Below are 22,634 nucleotides of genomic sequence, written 5' to 3'. Positions count from 1 at the left end.
CCTTGTTTTTTTCCCTAAGTATCTTAAAACTAAAACCCAAACATACTGTACAGTTATGGAATCATGCTCAGACCCTTGACAGAAAATGCATTGTGAATGGTAATCCTTGTACAGGATATTCTTGTTGAATCTGTCTTTATTATTTATTTATTTTTTGAGCAAACATATCCAAAAAAACATAATGGTAAGTTACCCTTCCCTGAAAAAAATAACATTGCAATACAATGTAAAAGTAGAGAAAAAATAGAGTAATAAATTTGGAATTATCTGTACTAGCTCTGTAGCAGACTAAAACTACTAGACTGTTGGCCTTGAGCAAGCACTCAGTCATGCAACTCATAGTCCATTAATAAAAACTAAGGATGGCAGACACAGATGTCTCTTTTATCACTGGAATGTGTTGATTTCCCACAGGAGAGTGTGCTAGTATAACCAGGAGGGTGGCGATCTGCTCGTGTCATGTCTTTCGGCTTTTCCCGGTTAGGGGTCGCCACAGTGGAACTCCGGTCCGCTAATGATTGGCAGTAGACTTTTATGTGCCGAGTTGCCAGCCCTGATGCACAACCTTCAACAAAGGTAGGCCCATTCACGCATGACTCCACACAGAAGACGCTCTAGCTGAGAATCGAACAGGACATCGGCTTACTGTGAGGCACAACGCTACCGCAGCACCACCACTGCAGTGGCGATCTGCTAAACTTTGGAATTCAGGCCAGATACCAGGCTTTTTGTAGCATATACCCTAACAGTCAGTATTATCAAAATAGTCATGCATACTAAGAAAATTATGGGATATCAGACCATGCCCATATGTGGTATGACTAGTAGTGGAGATAGGTCTTGGGGTGGTGCAGCAGGTGTTGGGTTAGTTAAATCTGCATAGGACAGGATGAATAGGAAGTGCTTTCAAGTTTAACTGCTCAGGTCAGAGCAAACGTCCTACAGGAAAAGGCATAAGGTGTGGCAGGAGATTGGTCAGCATGAATAGTAGGAACATGAAGGAAGAAAACAAAGAATCATAGTTGCATAATACAGGACTAGAAGTGGCAAGGAGATTGTGGCAGACAGGAGGCTAGGACAAAGCAAGAGGCTGAATCACAAGAATTTGCAATGGTCAAGACTGATATTAAAAGTATATCCTGCCAAAACGTTTGTTTGATCCTGTAAAAACTAGTGGGTGAACATTTAGCAAAATGTCATTAGAGGAGGAGAAAATAAAGTAGAACAAAGGGGATGATGTGATATTTAGCAATGATGAGAAAATAAGCCAGTATTTTTATGAAATGTTTTGCATCTCTACAGTGCATAGAAGTATGGGGATACATGTGAATGCAAGTGGGCCTCTGGGATTCTTCATGACTGAAGTGTATGCGCAGTACATTGAATGGGCAGAGTGCAAATAAGTCAGTCAAAAAAGTAATCCTGAGTAGGAAGAGTTGTAAATTAGGAGAATGGAATAGATACAGAATTTTGTCATTGTGGTGGAAGTGTGTGAAAAGTGTTGATGAAATAATAAAAGATGACAGTAGAAGGGCTGGGAATATCCTCAACAACACAATGTGGTAGCACGGTTGTGATTCGAAATGAAGGTGATCAATCCAAGGATCTGCATCGGCCTCATTTGTTAATTAATGTGCATAGTAAAATAATGGTTAAATGGAGTAGTGGCAGCCTTCCTGATTCCAATTTTCTTAAAAAATCATAGAGACTGGATAGCTTAGTTTATTTATTATTAAACTGACAAGAGAGTTGAGGAGAAGGCTGTGAAATATTGGAAGAAATTGGGCAAATAAGGCATCTAAGAGCAGATCACAGAGCAGACATCATGCAGACAGTCATCACGGAATTTTTGCTATGTGCCTTAGCCCACTGAACATAAAAGAGTATAAAGTAGATTTAAAAACAACTGGTTTACTGATAAAACGACACTGATATTGCTATCAAGACAGTAGAACATTTATAATATTAAATATGTATTTGTCCAATATCATGACCTTATAGCATTAGTTACTTGAAACTTTCTATACTGTAAATATCTGCAAATATTTTACTTTTATTGTGTTCCAAAACTGCCTATGTAAATGTGAACCTTAAATATCTGTTAATTTTTGTAAAGCTTTATATTGCTACTATGTGTGATTAACTTTGTTATAGTAAAATGTTCTTTCCTGTTTTCACTTGGTTCTGTACTCCATGCCGAGTATGAAAATGGTCCTTTGAGATCAGCATTTTATATCGGTCAATAAATCTATAAATACATACATCTACATTAAATTAATTAATAAATATAAAGTAAATAAATAGGCAGAATATAAGAACAATGTATATTTCTTATTTGCAGGACAGAGTGCAGTGCCATAGGAGATTACTGGCTAGTTTTACAGAAGTGTTCTACTAGATCAAAAATAAATGAGCCAACTAGAATGACTATGACATAAAAGTGAACACAACAAAGACTGGTGATTGGCTACATATAAACTTCAAGACATATAAGGACAGAGTCTCTTGCTTACAACATTTTTTCTGAAAGTACTTTCAAATGTTCATATTTTTCTGAGTATTCTTTTGAGAATGTAAATTGTAATAGTGTCACTGTTCCATGCTAGACTTGGATTGATTGTAGATATGTTTGCCTGTTTAATTGATTGCCTTTATAAAAGCAACGCACACATTATAACTTAGATCAAGAGTCACTAATTCATCATTAAGAAAACCAGTCAGGAGGCTTTGACAAGGTTAAGTGGTTTGACCTAAGTCTGAGTGTATTTAATGACAAGAAAATATAAATGACTCCTCTTTAACTCACTCTTTTAGTTGCTGCTAAGTAATAAGGGACTGTTTTTGTTTTATGCTCTAAAATAATTTGGTAGTAATAGATTTTTGTTATTGCCTTATAGCAAGAATGGCTGCATTGAACTGTCCAGACTGTCATGCTATATTGTGTGGTACCTGTATACCCTGAATTACTGCATGCAATGTTTAGGCCACTATTCTCTAAATGAAGAGTCCCTGACAACCATCACAACTACCATGGGTTCCAGGTTTATCAATTTTTTGTTGAGTCTCTTGAGATTAGAGGTTCATAGCTGAATGGAACTCCCCTTTGTGAAAAAGGAATGTCATGTAGGACAGATTTGCCTATGACAGGTTATATCAGCTAACCTTTTTGCAACGGTCTTTGGCTCATGATGACAAACCTATATCTGAATGTATGTCTACCTCAGTATGGGCAATGCTAGAGTTCTCACGTTCTTCTAAGGTCAGGAATTGCCCCCTCCTTAAAGACAAATGTCTGCTACTTAAATTCAGTTAGTAGGTCTACAATAGTTATAAAGGAGGTTTTGTTTGTTTCAAAGATTTTATAGGCCACTTAAGTTTTTGGTTTAATTTATATGTTATGTCATACAATGACAGTGACAAAAAGTTATATTTTTTATTTGGCTCTGTTTGTTGATTATTCCTTGTTGAATATGCGTTTTAGACATTCTATCTGTACTTAGCATCTCTTTAGTTTGTGACCTTGCTTATGACTGTCTACGATTGCTCTTTGAACTTGGGTTGTGGCTGAAGAGTCAAACATGTCCACCCACTTAATAAACAAGCAAGAAACAATCTCTGGATGCATAGTTAAAACCAATACTTTTAATGCAGCATGGTCATTAAGCAACAGAGAGGTTGCTACTAATTATTTTTAGTTTATAGGTTCATAGGTAAGTAGAAGGCTATCTGCCCAAGGGCATTTATAAGCCTAGCCAGAGTATGTTGGCTTTCGCCACCCCTTTAATTAGTTCCCTGTGCCTCTGACTAGCAGAGCCATTAGTTCCCTGCGCCTCTGTCCAGCAGAGCCACCGCAGTGATCCCCGGGGTAAATTTTCTGTTTCCCATCCACCCGTCAAGGTTTCTCTTGAACAGTGCTAGTGAGGGGCTCTACCTGATGTATACTGGCATCTTGTTCCAAAGCATGGGGAGTCTGAGGGTCAGGAATCTATCCCTCCTGCATGTCCTATTTATCATTGTGGTAAGGTTTATATCCCTAGAGCATGTGGCTCTCAGGCATTTGTTTTTTTTTTTAGGTGGAGCATATCCATCAATTCTGGGTTGGACATGGCCTTGTATGTCAAGAAGAGAGTGAGTAAGCGGTATGCAACCAAGTACAGCTGGGGTTTCTTTAGTCGGACTGCATAGGTCATCTGTTTGAGGCCAGTAATCCTCTTGGTGAGGTACTTTTGTTGTCTTTCCAGCTGTGTCTTGCAGGTGTCTTGTAAGGTACATCCCAAATAAGGCACTGTATTCTATAGTGGGTCTAATAAGTGATGAGTAGAGAGGCACAATAACCTCCTTTGTTCTGGATGAGAACCCTTTTGAGATTAGGTGGGCCACGTAGAAGGATTTTCTAACCACCTTGGCAATATGATTATCAAAGGAGAGATTGCTATCTACTTGGGTCCCCAGATCCATTATTACTTTTTCTGTATTTAGGGCACTACCACCTATGTGGTAGTTTGCGGGTACTTTATTTTTTCTAAAGGGGATGACTATGCACTTTTTGGCATTCAGCTTGAGGCCATGATTTTGATACCAGGTATCCGTCTCAGTGAGACCCTTCTTGAGGGTGTCTGTATCAGCCGGAGAATCAGTTATGGCCCCAAGTTTGCAGTCATCTGTGAACTTGATCAGCCAAAGTCCTCCTGTGCTTGCCTGTACCTCGGACTGAGCCCTGGAGGATGTCACTTGTAACCGGTTTAGAGTCGGACCTAGAGTCTGCAACTCTCACCGTGTGGGTTCTGTCCGTGAGCCAATTTGCAACCCATCTTGTGACATAGGGGTTAATGTTCAGGTTGGTGAGTTTGTCTATAATACCAGAATGGGGAATGGTGTCAAAAGTCTTTGCGAGGTCTAGGTAGGCTGTGTGGACCTCCTTACCCGCATCTAATGCCTTGGTAACTGTCTCAAAAAAGTGCACCAGGTTTAGGAGGCATGATCTGCCCTTAACAAAGCCAAACTGGGTGGGGTCCAAAGTTTGGAGGTTCCCAATATCTCTGTTAAGAGTTCCATGATGATGCGCTCCATAGCCTTGCAGACCAGGCTAGTCAGGCTTATAGGGTGATAGTTCCCGGGGTCCGTTGTGGCGTCACCTTTGTGGAGTGGGATAACTGTTGCTGTGCGCCACTCTGTGGGTACATAGCCTATAGAGAAGCTGGGTTTGAACAGCGTGTTTAGGTGAGGGGTTAGTTCATTTTGGAGCTATTGTAAGACACAGCCTGGGACACCATCTGGTCCCATTGAGGCTGTGTCTTTGGCTTTGGATAGGGCTGTTTTAACCTGTGTGTTGGTGATTGCCGGGGCCTTACATTCTTCTGGTATGGTTATGGGCCCTTTAGGGGGTGAGAGGGGGGGTGAAGTTTGCACTGAACCTGTCTGCTAAAATGTTGGCAATATCAGTCAGTTCAGAGTATTTTGTGCCATTCTGCACCAACTCAGAGCAGATCTGAGAGTTTCCACTTAGGTACTTGACATAGCTAAAGAACGCTTTTTGGTTAACTTTGGAGTCTTTGGCAATTTTTCTTTCGAAGCTAGCCTTGGATGATTTAATGAGTGATTGTAGTTTCTTGCTGATACTGATCAGGCATGTCTTTCCTTCTAGGGATTTTGCTCTTATCTGTACTAGTTTCCTCCTTCTACTGTAGAGCTTGTTTATGGCAGGGGTCCACCAGACTGATTTCCTTTTCATGGAGGAGTGAGTCTTGGTTTTACTTGTGATAGCCCGATCCATGCATTCCTGCAGATGATCATAGAGTGCCTTTGTATAGGTTTCAGCAGTTTGGACAGCATTGTCCATTGGCGTGGGGGCTGTGAACCTTTCCACCTCGGTCTTAAGCAACGTGAAGTTCGCTTTTGAAAAGTTTTTCATGGTGGTTTCCTTGATTGAGTTTGGGGGTAGAATGTGAATATCCAGAGTGATTAGTCTAAGGTCTGATCTAACCAGCGAGGGGTTGATGTCAGGTGTGGAACACCGGTCGCCCATGTTGGTGATGACCAGGTCCAATATGGTGTTCCCTCTGGTGGGAATGTTTACCAGTTAATCCAGGGCATTCGAGTTTACAAATTCTAGGAAGCGTTGGGCAAGGGAGTTAATGTTTGGGTAGTTGAAATCACCCAGTATTAGGGTGTTTGGTAGGACCTTCATATTTCCCAGTGTCTCCAGAAATGCGGAATGGGAGTCCTAGGTCATGGTGGGTGATCTGTAACAAGCTACAATTTGGATTGCAGTTTTGCCCGTTGTTAGTTGCACTTGGATGATCTCTGATGCATTGTGCTGCATCACTAACCTGGAGGTGTGGGTATCCTTGATGAATAGGGATACACCCCCGCCTTTTGTGTTTCAGTCCGGGTTCTGTGGTCAAAAGGTATGGTATGAGTTATAGCCTGGTAGTGCTGGGGTGCTCCCTGGAGCCTTAAACCAGGTTTCTGTTACTGCACAGATATCGATGTTCTCCATACTGAGGAGTGCCTCGAGTGCGTGCATTTTGAGGTTTAGACTTCTGGCGTAGAGTAGCATTACCCTCAATTTTTGGTTACTTGTGCTATTTATGGTGGTGGGTTTGTCTTTTGAGTCTTGCCTAAAAAAGGCACTATGGGGGTGGCAAGAGCCTTTGCCAGTATTCGAAAGTCTAAGCGTGACAGGAGCAAGCCATCTCTTGCGAAGCAACATGGCTTGTCGAGCATGTCATCCCAGGTAGACAGATACTGGATCCCCTTTGAATGACACCAGAAATTTAGCCAATTGTTGAAGTTGATCATTTTTTCTTTATACTGTGGCATCATTCTTGGTGAGGGTAGGATGCTACTCAGGGTCAGGGTCATACCTGCCTGAGCTACATGATCAGAGAGCTTTTCCATGTCTCTTTTCATGTAGTCCAGGGAGGTACGTCTCAGGTCATTCACATCAACATGTACAATGACAGTCGTATTTGTACTTGTTCTGGAGTGACCTGAGTGCTTGTGTTATGTAGCGGATCCTGGTGCCCAAAAGGCAACTAACTGTAACCTTCTCCTTGTCCAGCCTAGTGAGTGGGACATCAGTGTGCCTGACTATAGAGTCACATATCACTAGTGTGTTGGGTATGTTATTTTGCCTTAAGGGCTGTGATTGCATGGCACACTGATTATGTGAATTATGTGTTTCATGGTTGGTGATGGGTTGTGGAGGTTGCTTAGATGTTTGCTTTGGAGGTCTTTGTTGCTTTTGCAGATTTTTATTTAGAGCCTCGGAGTATGTTTTTGTGTGTTTATGTGTGTTATTTGCCTGTGTTGGTTTATTAGGTCTGTGTGAGACTGGTGGTGTGTTGCAAGTATTACCCTTCTCCTCTTGACAGTCAGTTACAGTCTGGGGTTGAGAGAGCTTTGCCTCCAGTCTGGCTTTATAATTGCATCTCTCGCATATATTAGTGTTTGGTGGTAAGAGGAGAGGGATGTCTGTGTACATGAGGCAGTTGTAACATTGCCTCAAAATGCCCAGATTCACCAGTTGGATTGGAGAGTACACCAGAAACTGCCCTTTGGACATGCCTGAATAGGTAGAGTGAACTGTTTTTCTAATTGACTGGTGTGGACGAATAGAGAGCCTTGTCCTGCTGGACAGTATAAGGGGGGCTACTGCTAGGGGTATTTAGTGCTTGTTATGAGTTTTAAGCAAGTGCTGGGCTGTAAAATGAATGGTTTGAGTGCTAAAGTTGAAGGTTTGTCTAGATCCAAAAGAAAAACTGAAGAGCAGACTTCGTGGAGTCGGGAATAGTTTAACCCCAGTTAACTGGCGCTGCCCGGCACGCAAAACCACGCAAATGCAGTTTTTATATCAGAAAGATTGAAGAGATGGAAATTAGTCCAAAATGGCCAACAAAACCACAGTTTCCGGGCAGAAACCACTCCTCCAAGGGCAGGTAGGTTGTTCAGAGGTCCTCACTTTCACTGGTGAACAAAGAAATTTCCTTTTTGCCCAAGTAAGGTATGGCCAAACATAGAAACTTAAACACAGTCCGGGTATCAGCAGGTATCTGAAACTTGACTTTTCTAGCTTAGTAAGGCGGGAAAATAGCAATTTTTTTTTTTTCAAGAAAACAGTAGAAACACATGTAAAAATACTTTTATAGTGCAGTAAATGGTGGTTGCACTTGAGTGGGAAGCCAGTAACCGTTAAAAATACTATTTACAACAAAAAACGAATTTTAAAGTGCAGGCACAAATAAATGCAATTTCAGGGTAAATTGAGCGTTCTGAGAAGCAATACACACCAGAAAACGAGTGTTTAGGCAGAAATAGCAATAAGCAACAAGAAAAACAAAACAAATAGTACTTAAATACTCCAAAGTCTCTCCTTTTGTCTCTCTGGCATTGTAGGTCACTGCAGGACACCTGGGCAGAATCTTCTGAGCTCACACAAGCACAAAAACTGCGCAAATGCGTTTTTTATATCAGAAAGATTAAAGAGATAGAAATTACCCCAAAATGGCCAACAAAACTACAGTTGCTGGGCAGAAACCACTCCTCCAAGGGCAGGTAGGCTGTTCAGAGCTCCCCACTTTCACTGGTAAGCTGCTGGATATGTGAGTCAAGGCAGAAATATTACATTAAGCAACATAGAGGAACTGAATTAAATATCATAATAGAATCTACTTTTAAAATCACTGAATCTTAACTAAATATAATATTCAAGTCTGCAGGCACTGTTCTGACATTCGCAGGAAACAAATTATATCCAGTGGGTAAGATTTTGCCTAACTGCAAATACAACTACAGAAAATGCAAGTTAATATTCCATGGAAAATCAAATAAAGCAGCTAAACGGACTTGATCCTAATACACAGAAGCAGCCTGATTTTCAGATTTGTGCAAAAAGATGCATGAAGGTTTCTGACTGTAAATTCAGTTTTTCAGATGATGGTAAAGCAAGCAGCAGTGTTTTCCACTTCATCTGCCAAAGACATAATGTCCATCCTAAGAGCATGCATGTTTATTCTGAGATATTTCCAGACCATTCCCAAACTAGTAAAGATTCTTAAGAGATCAGCAAGTGTAATAATAACAAAGACCATGATTGCTTCAATGAAATTTATGAAAGACAATACTCAAGATATTGCAGAAATTTGCTGAATTATTCTGATTTATTTAGTGAACTAGGTTGCCTACCACAGGAGTACTGCATTAACATTTTACCTATAGCAACACCAATTATTTTTTCACCAAGATGAGTACTTTATCCCATGAGCAGCTTCATGGAATAAATGGATAAAGCCCTGGAATGAGAGGTCATTGTTGTCTTGTTCATCTTGGGAGAAAGGAAGGAGCCTAAAGGCTCTGGGCAATATGTAGCATAAGGACCCAGCTGGCTAAATTCCATGAGTGGTAAAGCACTCATTCAGGAGTTTGAGCATGTGTGGAAGTGAGCATGCATGCACCTACCTAGGGCAATGGCTGTAGAGCTGGATGAGGAAACAGGTTTATAAGTTCAAATATTAGCACTAGGCTAACTGCTGTTGTTGGCCATTTTAAACCTACCCAATTATTCCATGTGAGAATCATACCCTGGACCTTGTGTCTTTAAGGTAAACACATTAACCCTTATGTCAACCTCCCAACCAACAAATTGATAGAGCATACTCCTCAATATGAAGTATGACACTGCATCAACATTCTTAATTTCCTCAACAGCCCTGGACTATGGTCAGGGTGAGCATGGGGGAAGACTATGGGTGGCTCAGTAGACTCAATGAAGAAGGAGAGAAGCTGGGGGGGGCTGATGGTCAGCTGTAGAGGAAGAAATAAAAAGAGTTCCTGTATCAGGGTGGAACAGAACTGAATAAGAAATGAAAAACTTAAATGTCAAGCAACATGAAATAACTGAAAATTTCAATAGTACGGTGATAGTAATAAAGAAAGACAAGCTTGGAATATGTATAGGCCCCCATGATTTAAATAAATGTATTTAAAGGAAACTCAGTCAACTTCAAACTGTTTTGGAAGCTGTTGCAACTATGTCTAATGTTCCATTATTCTCAGTGCAAGATGGTAATTAAGAGTGTTATCACATATTACTGGATAAAGCAAATTCAAGGTTTTTGTTATTTAACACATCTCTAGGCCAATTCTGAGATTGTCCTTTACCAAATCTTTAGCCTTAGAACTGTTTGAAAGAACAGTAGCCAAAATGTCTAAAGGCTTAGAAAGTGTAGTATAATGAATGATCTTGTGTGGGAGCTACCAGGAAGAAGGATATGTGACTTAATGAGTTACCTGACTGGCTAAGACAGACAGGCTTGAATCTCAGTATAAGCAAATGTCAGACCAGTGCCACTACCATTATATATGTGGTCATATTCCGATATAAAAAGGCCTTTGAATGTAAGTATAAGCAAATGTCATACCCCTGTCACTACTGTTGTATATGTGGGTCATTCTCTGATATCAGAAGGCCTTAGATCGTACTCTGATAAAGTCTATGCCATACATACCATGCAAAAATCTCATCACAAATCTTTTCTTTTCATTCCAAACTTGCTAGAAATAACATTATCACTCAAAAGGCTACTGCAGAGTGATATTGTGTTCTGTTTCCTGTTTCAGAGAAGCAGGCTATAAGCCCTGAAATGATATAGGGAACTACTGTATCAGGGTTAAATGACTCCTTGTGATTGACTAATAGGATGTAAGTAGAAAGTATTTAATGGTAGTGGTTTAGTGGTTCTTTAACTGATGAAGGCTTAGGCAGCCGAAACCGGTATGTGAACACTAATAAAATATTTTTCCAGGAAGAATGAATGCTGTCTTGATCTGTTGCTTGTTGGATTTTATAATGAGACTGAGAACTTGTTGACTATACTTGCATGGAATTGCTTTTTTACAGTATTACAGACCACCAACTTATGGAAAAATGGTTTTAAGAGAGGTTCATTGCATGCGATGCACAGACAAAGAAATGCTATCAATAGCATCTGACTGTTAAAAAATCCCATTGTTATATTTATGACATGCTAGCTACAGTAAAACTGTGTCATAAGCCAAATCAAAACATTTTCAAAAAGTTTCCTCAAGAAGCTCCAGCAAGACTACGGTGAATATACAGTATGATTTACAATTTTAATATGAACCCAAAATTTGATAGTCAGACTGCAGTTCTTTTGTGCTACAGTAGAAATAAGCTAATGAAATATACATAAGCATACCATAATATTATCAAACTTGCCCATTTTAATTCTAATAAAAGGATAATAATTTTAACCAAAGACTACAGACTACTTCAGACCACCTTGGAAGACATCTGTGGTCACTGATACAAGTGCTTACCATTTAGTGGAATAAAATACAGTACATTTGTGCTTATACAGGTGTGAATGTTTGTTTTTGATTAGAATCCCTGATGTACTTAGTATAGCTTATTGGCAAGAAAGTAAAGAGAATTTACTAGAGAAAGATTTTAAAATATAATGTGTCTTTTTTCATGAATTGCCTATATCAACTGTCAAACTTGATATAGATTCAAGATGAAATGCTTTATGGAATACATTAGTCAAATCCAGGTATTCATGTAAGTAAAGGCACATGACATTTTTACTGGCCAAAAATGTCTGAAAATACTAAGAAAGTGATTAAAATAGGCTTTTTGCAATACTTTTCAGAACCAGAATCTAAGTCAGAAATGAATAACTACTGCACATAATGCAGAATCTTCCCAAGACAGCAGTATATTTATTTATTCATTTTTTTATTTATTTAGGTTTGTTGACCAAGGTAATAGATTGGTCTAAACTGGACCCATTTCTGTCACAGCCCAGGAGTTACAGAAGAAATAACAGAAGAAATACAAAAGATAATGCAATAGGTGAGCAAAATGGAAACAGTATCCGGTACAGTTTTGGCCATTTAAAGTACAACTGCATCAACTTTAATAATAAATAAATAAAATATATGAGGTCCAGTATACTGACTGCTTAAGTATAACAGATGCAATATGTAAAATGCATATATACATGTGTAAAATTGTGAGGGATAAAGTGAGTAGAGGGTGGCTATTTGTTAAAGGTTGGTTATTCGGTGGTAATGCAACAGTAGACTTGGTTTGGTGTGTAACTGGGAGAGAAAATATTGATGGTGGGAGAAGATGATTAGTTTGTTAAATTTGAAAGCTAGAGTTGATTTCTTTCAACACAAGCATGTTTTATACCTTCTCTATGTTGGCTGTTATTCAGAATAGCAAAAAAGTTATAAACCAGGTGAAAGTTTTAGTTACATTGCAAACACAACCCTGAAATCTATTTTTGCTAGAAATGACATTCAGATTAAGTACTGTCTGATGAAGGTCCATGATCTATGAGTCTGGAATTTCGCATGTTTGCTAAACACTGGAATTTAAACAGACCAACTGAAGTCTTAGAAATGTGCAGAGTAATACTGAGGAAAACTTTCTAATGAGGAATCCCATGAGAATATGCTAATGTCTTTAGAATTCTGCTTAGGGAGGGAGAGCTTTAGGTTTAGGGAGTATGATGGGTGTTTAAGGATACACAGTGAGCAAGGACTTTAGGTTTAGGGAACAGGAAGAGTGTACAGTGATGGTGGATCTATGACACGTGTGCCAAAGGTGACACGAGCTACGACATTTTGGGTGACATGCCAGCGATCATCAACACCCACGTTACCAAAGACACTGCTTTTGCATTCATTGCTCATGTGAAGTGCACTGAATTATTTTGTGCCAGAGCTTTAGACATGCCAAACCCAAAAGGTTCGCCATCTCTGGTTTAGGATTAGGGATTGGGAGGTGGGAGGGGAGTTTAAGGTAAGGGAGTGGGGATGGAGTTTTAGGTTCTGAGAGTGATCGGTGACTTTAGGGTTAGGGTCATGCAATGGTTAGGACTGTGTGTGAGTTTATGGTTAAAGTTAGGGTTCATGTAGCAGTATGCAGTTCATTATGACTGGGTCATGGGAGTGCTAGGTAGATCATTATGATGGCAGTTATATTACTGACCATTACAGCAAACTGCAACAAGCGACTGTGTCATGACCTACTAGCACTTGTAGTTGACCCTGTTTCTCTTAAAGGTACTACTTCTTATCCATTGATAATTCTAAAAACAAAAACATACTAGGGATGTCACAGACCTATTAAAATAGAAACAATGCTGGCAAAAGTTTTGCTAAAACGCATAAAAAAGGAATTGAGTGAATTCCAGAAAGAGTTTATGCTTCTGCTCTATACTAAAATAATTATTTTCTCTCTACTTTGGTTGTATTACTTGCAAGGTGATGTTGTTTATTATATCTTCTTTCTGTTTAATTTTTGTAACTTGCTAATATGTCTGCTCCATATGTTTCCCAGGCAGTGAATTCCTCAGTGCTGCCAAGTGAAAACTTTGGGTATTTAAATATATTATGTCCTTTTTACTGGCAAAGCTCTGTAGTCAAAAAAATACAGCGCAATACAAGCAATAATTCAAAAAATAAATGTGATGACACAGCACACAGTTGGAGGATACAAATGAAGCATAATAGTGCTGAATGGTAAATGCAGAAATACTAGTGAGCAGCAGTAATAGTGACAGTCTGACTCATTAGCGCCCCCTGCTGAAGCCTTTAAAATATCTTTTGTTAGCACAGATTAATAGGCAATTGAACTCACCCGTGAAACATGAGGCAAAAGACTATCAGATTTAGCACTGCAAAGAACCAGGGACACGAATACAACTGAATTTAACTCTCTTATTCCTTTCAATGCATGGACTACGATGGACTGTTCATTATGCCGTTTATGCTGTGCAGAATTTCACCCCAGCATATGAGTGGCATATGGATAAGGCACAAAACTACTCTTGTGCTCTACATTGAAGTTACCACAACGGTTTTATTCATGGCTGCCATTCGCTTGGACAAATTCTGAATGCTTACATATTATTTGCTTGTGGCTGAACAACTGTCTGTGTATTTGAGTATGAACAGATACAAATATACAGATGTCTATAAATATGTTTTCTCTAAGTTGGTTTATAGATATATAGATAGATAAATAGGTAGGTGGATAGATAATCTATCTCTATATATGTATGTATATATGTAAGTATGCATATAAATATATAGCTAGACCGATAGAGATATATCACTATATCTATGATAGACAGAGGCAGATTGGTATGAGTGTTTGGAATCCCCCATATCTGGGTCTGGAAGGGTTATGTATCCCTGTAAAAAATTCGGTTTATTTGCTTTTCTTGGTCACTATCTGTTATATGGATAATTGTGTAAATGGGCAACTTACAGCAAGTGTATGAGATCAAAACAAAAGGGACTTGGTCTCATGTAATAGTTTGTTAGTCCATTATCAAATAGGTAAATCAATATCTAGTTTTTGGAAATGAGCACTGCTACATAAAGGAATAGACATCATAAATATGAAATGCTGTTGCCTATAACTGACATTTAAACTGTGCAACACTGACTTTGGACTGCTTCAGAAATAACAACACATCTGTTTTGTGACAATCAGAAAGAATAGACAGTTGTGATTTGGTTCATGGTAATGCTTCCCTTGGAAATGAAATTCACTGTAATTAAAAGGTATGATAACTCAGAAGCAATAGGACAATTAGTTTTTGACCCTCTGATCTGCAGGGAGTCAGTCCTTGTCCTGAGTACTGTATAGGAATGAAAAAATACAGCGTGGACTAAAGAAGGTACAACTAAGGGTCAGGGTGGAGGGTTTCAGCAAAGATGTATCTATTCAGGCTTAAGAAAGAGACAGTGAGAGGAATGTAAGAGGATCATAGCAGTGATGACCACGACATTGCCCTAGATACGAGTGGGTGTACATATCTGACAATACGTAGACAGCAGGAAAACATATCACTGGCTAGAGATAACCTTATCAATTATACATAGAATAGCTCTGACAATAAGACATATTGTTATTGCCAATAAGAAAATCTGAAAAAGCATCATGGCTGTGTCACATCATGTGGTCAGAACAGCAAGACAGAAAGAAGAGCTTAAGAAAGGTATACCACACTACAATCCATACATGCAGGGAATGTGGAATATGCAGAAGCCATTAGTAAGTGAAAGCACAGGCAATGTTAAGTTAGGATCCACCAGAACCAATTGTGCAAAGGTATAATGGAGGGCAGGCTACACCTAATCTCAGAATGAACCAAGCAAAAGACTGTGTCCCCAGGACTGTAAAACTTTTCAAGCACTAACAGGTGTCACTATGCCCTTGCATCCTGAGACATTCCTCATAACCTGCATATCCACTACAGAGCAAAATTCATCATTTTAACCAGTGAACTTATTGCTTTTTTATTTTATTTTATTTTTATTTTGCTGTTGTTTACTGGGTTTGTCTCCAGCATATTGCAAACATTTTTAAACAGACATTCAGTAATATGTGTGTGTGTGTGTGTGTGTGTGTGTGTGTGTGTGTGTGTGTGTGTGTGTGTGTGTGTATATATATATATATATATATATATATATATATATATATATATGCCCAGAAAGGCAGTTAGCCTAGTAGTAATCTATGAACCTATGAATCACAGACTAGGTTGAGAGGTATTGAGTCTGCTGTCTGCAACATCTCATGATTAATGGTACTATGGTGCTTGTATGAGTTGATAGAATTATTTTGTTAATGAAATATGTTTTCTGATGAGTGCCAATATGTTTGCAAATCAAGTCTTAACCTCTAGCACAACCATGTTGAAGAACCTCCTTAGACTGTTCACTCCAATGTGAACAATGACCGTGTCATAATTGCTGTTAATCCTTTTCGATGTAGTTGAGGTGAAGAGCATATCTACATATATATTATAAGGAACAGAAGGCACTGTAGGGTCCTTAGACATGAGCTTATATTTTAAAACTACAGTAGAGTTTAGGAATATAAAATAGACAATAACTTTGTTTTACAAGTAAGGAAAAGTTGTGCATGCATATATTTCTTGTGCAACCCTATGGGATACAGACCTCATTATGCAATGCAATCACTGGAACAAGGACTTTTCTCTGCCGCACGGATACAGTCACTGCACCATATATGCATTTTTTCTATTATGATCTGGCTTATGACTGATCTAGATCGTGTGATGTACACTGCACCTTTCAGTATTGTCGATTTTAATGAATGTGAACCTATGTGGACTAGCTAAACAATGACATAAAAAAATAATCAAGAAGTACTATAACACAATAATATTAATGCTCACTGCATGCTTAGCAAAAATATCAGGCAGAGACAGCTATCCCTGTGCAACAGTACTGACATTTCCAAATCATACATTGTTATTAAATTGATGATTTAATAAATGCTTAGTAGCATGATGTCGTCACTAATTCATACAGCCCAAAGCGAGCAGTACTGCAATGCATCAAAATGACCTACTGCTCAAAAAGTCTAGATGAAAGGAGGAAAAGAGAATGCAACAAAAGCACAGTTTATTTCGATAACAGAAGGAGCATAGTTCTTTTATGCAATAAATACTGACTGTATCCATATTTTTATCTATTACAGTACTTTCTTTTCAGATTATATGAAGTTTGGGTTATACACGTACATACATACATACATACAAATATATATTTATATCATTCTGAAATACAAGAATTAAAAAGAAATAGAGGCTCCACTTTTAATGAATTTTTCCTGATTTTTTTTTTTTTTTTATTTATTGATTGGTAAAACAGATATCCATCTCTTCTGTCATCACTGGCACATACCTTTTAAAGGCAGACATTCCATTACTTGAAGATGTCATTACTGTACCTTTGCAATATCTTCTGAAGCAGCAACTAAATTCAGGTAGGAAATGTTGACCATATCTGGACCATGCACAACTGTAACCATTCTGTTTTCCAGGCGACATCCTGTGATCGTTGCATCCAGTTGTTCCCGTAGCTTTGGATCCTAAAAGCAAAAAATACTCTTTCAGAGCAAATATTTTTATTTACAGCTAATAGTCAACCACCCATTTTTTTATTTTTTGTTTTCATTGTATTCATTCTAAAAGGCAGATCTAGTGTAAGACTCTGTTAGTTGTCTTCTAAGTTACTTAACTATTTTTTGTCTAATTGTCTGAAGCATTGTAACCATTGGCAATCACTGAAAAAATTAGAAACTTATATGAATGTTTTTGCACATCCATCTCCATATATGAGTACATCTGTATCTTTAAAACAATGAGCATTACCAGAATAGTAATACAGCTAGTTATAGACGGTTCTTTATTAAAGTTTGTTTTTTCTCTTCGCTATTTCCTTAAAGTTTCATTTAACCAATCTTATCAAGTAGATGATTTCATACCACAGCCGCTATGTGAGTCCCATCTGCATGCAGCTAAAATGCCTGTTGTGAATACTTATATACTGCTGGATACTTTTCAACCTAGGATGCAGCCACCATTACAAGGTGAGTAATCTAGGGTGAGAGGTCATTATCTCTGTTCTACCTTTCTGAAATTTCACTGAAAAAATAGTTATATTTTAAGTATACACTACTTGCAGCTACTTCTTATTCAACATTTTGTATAAATTTATAATGGCTCTTCTTTTACTTAGGTGTGTCACAGTATTTCCCATAAGCTTACAATATTTTATTCCCCACCCCTTTGCGTCATCCATTGCTTAGACTGCATTATATCATCCACCAGGGGTTTGAAAGCATTATCAAGATTGTACTTATAATTACAGCAAACGATTACACTTCATAACCCTGCCCTCGTGAAGCAACCCATTTTCCCATGAAGCAGCATATCACGTTTATTATGACATGAAAGCTTGCAAGCGGAAAAGCTGGTGATGATGACAGTATATTGTATCGTTCAATCTAAATAAAAAATGGAATATTTAAACCCACAAAATTCAATACTTTGATGTTGACTTTCTTTCATATTTTAGATCTAAATGCATACAGTACTGACCAAACTAAGCAGTATAATCTATAAGCATTATACTGAACATGTCAAAATGAAATTGATGTATTTTAACTTAGCATAGATAGGTAAAGCCTTGACTTCAACCAAGATAATCAGAGTTTGATTAAGGTCTGGGCTAATAGGGGTGGAAAGGAATAGCATGGCACATTTCTGTCAGGAAGGAAGGTGTGGGAGTATGCAATGGTATGATTATATCACAGCCCCAATCTGAGACAAAGACTATTGGCATGGACAAGAAAACAGATGATCAAGTGTGCCTGGCAAACTAAGGGAGATGGGACACATCTGTCACATATAACTATAGGCACACTTCCCACTCAGTGTCACTCTGCACTCCAAGGGAATATCCAGAACATCTCCATGTGACATACATGACACGGTAGTTAGCCAATCTGCTTTCCATCTCTAATCCTGGAATTCCTCTGTTTCATATCTACTGCATTAGAAAACTGAGGAGGCAGCCTACAGAGTAGGGGCAGGGGCATTATAGACATAGAAATTCTGTGAGTAGGAAAAAGCACAAGGCAGAAGATGGTCTTACTTTCAAAACGAGAAAAGAAGGAAAAAGCATTCTACATCTGTGATGTTTTAATATCAGACAACTAGAATACAAAAAGTTTTAAAGTCACCATTGATAACAAACAAAAGTATTACTCCTAATATAAAATGGAATGTTAAAATATGTATCTTCTCTTTAAAGTTCCTAAATAAATATGAGGTACATTGCTTTCCATTTTGCTGTCTAAAAAAGGCTAAATACAAGAAGTCAGAATTACTGAAACTTTAAGAGTAAAAAAAAAGACTGACTTGTAGGTTTTATTGAAGTCGAATTATTCATGCACAGCAGAACACAGTACAGTTATACAAGTAAACTTTCTATAATAACACAAAGATGAGGGCAATATTGCAAGGAAATGTCATTTCTTGGGAAAGTCCTGACTGAATTGTGTGATGTTTAGGGTTAGAAGGCACCGCAGTGATTATTTGACAATTAACGGTTTTGTATATCATTCTGGATCTATAAATCACTCCTTTTTTCCTCAAAACTAATGATACTTCTTGACAGTTGTTTCATCACTCTGACCTTTGCTGAAGTAAGATTGTGCTGCAGTGCAAAATTATTTTAATGCCTTACTTCAAAATACATCATTGAAGAAATTCTTTAAGTGTGGGAGAAGTGAGCCTCTCATGTTGGGGGAGGGGGTATTTACTTTGTAACTTCTCCCCTGTACTTGCCTGCATTAGTGGCATAGAGGGGTACAACCCTGACTATGGCCCAAGTGACCTGGGCTTGATTAGCAGCTTGGGCACTTAACAGCCTGGGAGGGCGGGCATATGCCCACACTGTGATGTACCATAGAAGCTGATACCTGGTGGAGGTCAGGAATTCATGTCAGGTGTTGTACTGTAGGGCTAGTAGGGTTAAGTCTGACTCACAAGGATACTACATAGCCTACTGCACACCAGTTCTGTGGCAGGACAGTTATGCACAAGATGCAGGGAGTTAGGTAAAACATGTCTTGGTAGTATGAAGCTGTGCCAGGTTTCTTCATCTTTTCATCAGCCCTGAGCACGACTTGGTAAAGACTAAGCAGGTACAGTAGATCTGGTAGATGAGAAGAGGTCCTGGGGGAGCAGCTGATGTTCAGCTGTGACGAACTGAAAAGACCGAAAAAAGTTATCTCCTGTACTTCAGATATCCACATGTGAAGTAGAACTATGTTTGGGAACAGTTATGTGTAGTTACAAGAAGATGAGAGAGCTGTTATTAAGGAAATGAAATGAGTGACATAAGGAATAACTAGTGTGCTTTTTGTTGGTACACACTTACTTTGATGAACTAGCGATGTAACTGTTAAATGAACAGCTGAACATTTCCTTCCTTTGTTTCTTTTGTCTGTTTGTCTATCTGTCTGTCTCTCTCTCTGCTCACTCCCTGACTTCCTCAGTCACATGATTCCATCTGGTATTTTATCCACCTGGTTGGTTGTTAGCAAAAACAACACCATATTACTTTATTATCATCTGCAAAACAACATTCAGTAACAGAAGAGAACCCAGATGTAAAGTGTTGCTCTTTACTAGGACCACTTGTGCCTATACATGTTCAAGCTTAAGAATATTTCAGGCCAAATCAATTAAGGTTTGCCAGTTTTTTTGAATCATTCAGTAAAATGTTTATATAGGCCCATGGCAAATGTCCAACTTTTGGTCTGCCATATGATCATAGAATTATAGGAAATCTGAAACTATTGAGTCATAAGACCATTTGCACCTTATCAATACCCAGTCTCATGTTTTACCACTCTTTTCAACAAGGCAAAGTAGGTCAGTCCAGGAGTAAATTTAAGGGTATCCATCCACTCATAAGGGCCTAGTTTTTAGGATGTTAGAGTGTTATTTTGTTTAACTTGCAAGGGAAGTCTACTGCAGAAGTGAGATAGGCACTAGATAATACATTTTCCATAACACCCTCAGCATCAAAGAAGACAAACTTTGAGACTGGACCAATTTGGAGAAAGTACAACATAAATATCCCCTTTACTTCAAGATGGAACAACCTCAAAATCATCATATTTAGAAATTTGGGTGTGGGGGCAAGGCCTCCATTTTGGGAGGATGCATCCTCCTGCAGAAACACTTTTTTTCTTTGAGGTTCTATCTTCATAGCTTTATACAGCGATGTAATGTGTAGCATAAAATAGTATTTTAAAACAGCCAGTAATGATTAGCAATAAAACAGTATCGCTTTTTGCTGTTTTCATAAAATGTCTCCACCCAGATGGTAAAATTGTTCTGTGGCTTTCCAGTAACCTTACCGAACAGAAAGGGCCTGCATCTCCAGATTAGCTTGTTCCTATATTACTATTTCCAGTGTTGTTGTCTGTTGCCTTGATACAAAGTGACAAAACAAAGTATTCCCATATTTGAAGTTAGTGTGGTAGGAAGGAGTTTTGGGGGCACAGCGCTATGCCATAGACAGATTGTGTCACAGCAGTCATACCATAACATATTTGTTATTTTTTTCGCTATCTGTTTTACTCTATTTCATACTTCCACAAAGTAAAACATGTTTCTTTCTCTGAGAGTTCAGTGTTTTTCATACAAGCCTTAACATTATTATTCTTCCAAATGTGCATATTTGTAACTGCTGGTACATTAGACAAACATTGTTTTAATTTTATACCTTTCTAAGATGGCAGGTTGTACTAGATTTTTAGCAGTGCATCACAATTCCATGTACAGTAGTGGTATATGCAGATCTGAATACGATATTTTGAACATATGAAAATGTATCCCTGAACAGTGAGCTTATAATGTACTACAATTCCTGCTTTAAACCATTATAACTGAGTTATATTGTTACTTCTTTTGGTTAAAATATATGAATTGTAAGTGCTTAACAAATTAATTCTGAAGAAGCTCGTAGTGTTGTATTAAACGAATGAAAGCGCTAAAAGGAATTCCGGTTCGGCTCTTTTTTCTTATCGCTGTTGACTGTTTGCCGAACCTTGCATTTTGCTTAACAAATTCAGTTAATAATATGTACTGCTCCTTTCCCCTTTTGACATAATGGCAATCAACATATCAGGGTCACCCAAGTACCGTAACTGATTTGTAGGACATTGCATATGTGTCATGAAGAATGGTCAGTAAGAAGATGTTGATGGGATACTGTTAGAAATGCTTTTAATAAACCTAAGAATAGTAAAGATACCAGATTGCTGCCAATCCTGTGATGGTTTAGGATACTGGCAAAGCTGATGAAAGCCAGTGAGAGTACTATGTTGAGATCTAAAACCATGCAGGGTACTGGACAGAAAGTTGTTACAGTCAATATACTCTGTCACTTGTGAGTGGAAGCATTTTTTCTAGGATTTTAGATAGGGTTGATAGGATGACAACAGGGATATAGCAGGAAAAGTCTATTGATGTGCCACCTTTGTACAGTGCTGTTATACAGGATTTTCCAGATGGATGGGACATATCCCTCAGATCTGGATTGGTTTGTCAGTATGAATACAGGGAATGACGCAGTGGTAGCTGCTGTTTTTAGGTATTCTCTTGGAAGCTGGTCAGCAGCTAAACAGGTCAGTTTAAGTTTCAGTAGAAGTTCTGTTATAGTAGAGGTGGAGACCAATTATCCTCTGAAGCTTCTCTAGTTGTTTGATAAGATGGTATATGCTGAAGCAGGAATTGTGCTCTATAACTGGGCTAGTCAGTGCTGAATATAAGGGAACAATGGCATCTTCAGATCTGGAGGATGTATGTTGGTGACTATTTGTGCAAAGCAGAAGCTACAATAGCCACGTGAAAATCTAAGGAGAGGGAACTGTCAACCTGGGTATCCAGGTCATTGGCTACATTTGTGTTTAATAGTGGAGACTTTTCTGTATTATATGTTGAGGATAGGTGCTGCTTGTTAAACAAAATAACACTACACTTGATGCATTTATCATGACCCCATTTTCAGGTCATCAGGTTTTAACTGGGGTAAGTTCTTTATGAAGGGTATAGGTGTCACAGGGCATCCTGACAAAAATCACCAATTTGCAGTCATTTGGAAACTTAATTAACCAGTGGTTCTGATTCTTAGTTTGAAAGCTGGGGAAGCAAATGCCAGAAAGGAGGTGTCCCAGTACAGATCCCTGTGGGACTGCA

The 22,634-nt window shown here is 38.4% G+C and overlaps 1 protein-coding gene across 1 annotated transcript in view; it reads right to left on the bottom strand.

Moving 5' to 3' along the window:
• Positions 1 to 22,634, bottom strand: part of PLCB1 (phospholipase C beta 1) — a 4,354,095-nt gene that overhangs the window by 2,259,046 nt on the left and 2,072,415 nt on the right. The window contains exon 4 of the mRNA XM_044056572.1: positions 16,805 to 16,945. Coding sequence (XP_043912507.1) covers positions 16,805 to 16,945 — 141 coding nt within the window. The remainder of the gene's footprint in view (positions 1 to 16,804; positions 16,946 to 22,634) is intronic.

Source organism: Protopterus annectens, chromosome 1.part2 (assembly GCF_019279795.1).
Source record: "Protopterus annectens isolate FY-2018-M chromosome 1.part2, PAN1.0, whole genome shotgun sequence".
Classification (NCBI taxonomy): domain Eukaryota; kingdom Metazoa; phylum Chordata; order Ceratodontiformes; family Protopteridae; genus Protopterus; species Protopterus annectens.
The sequence above is the reverse complement of the archived record's forward strand: the minus strand, read 5'-3'. Positions and strand labels throughout refer to the sequence as shown.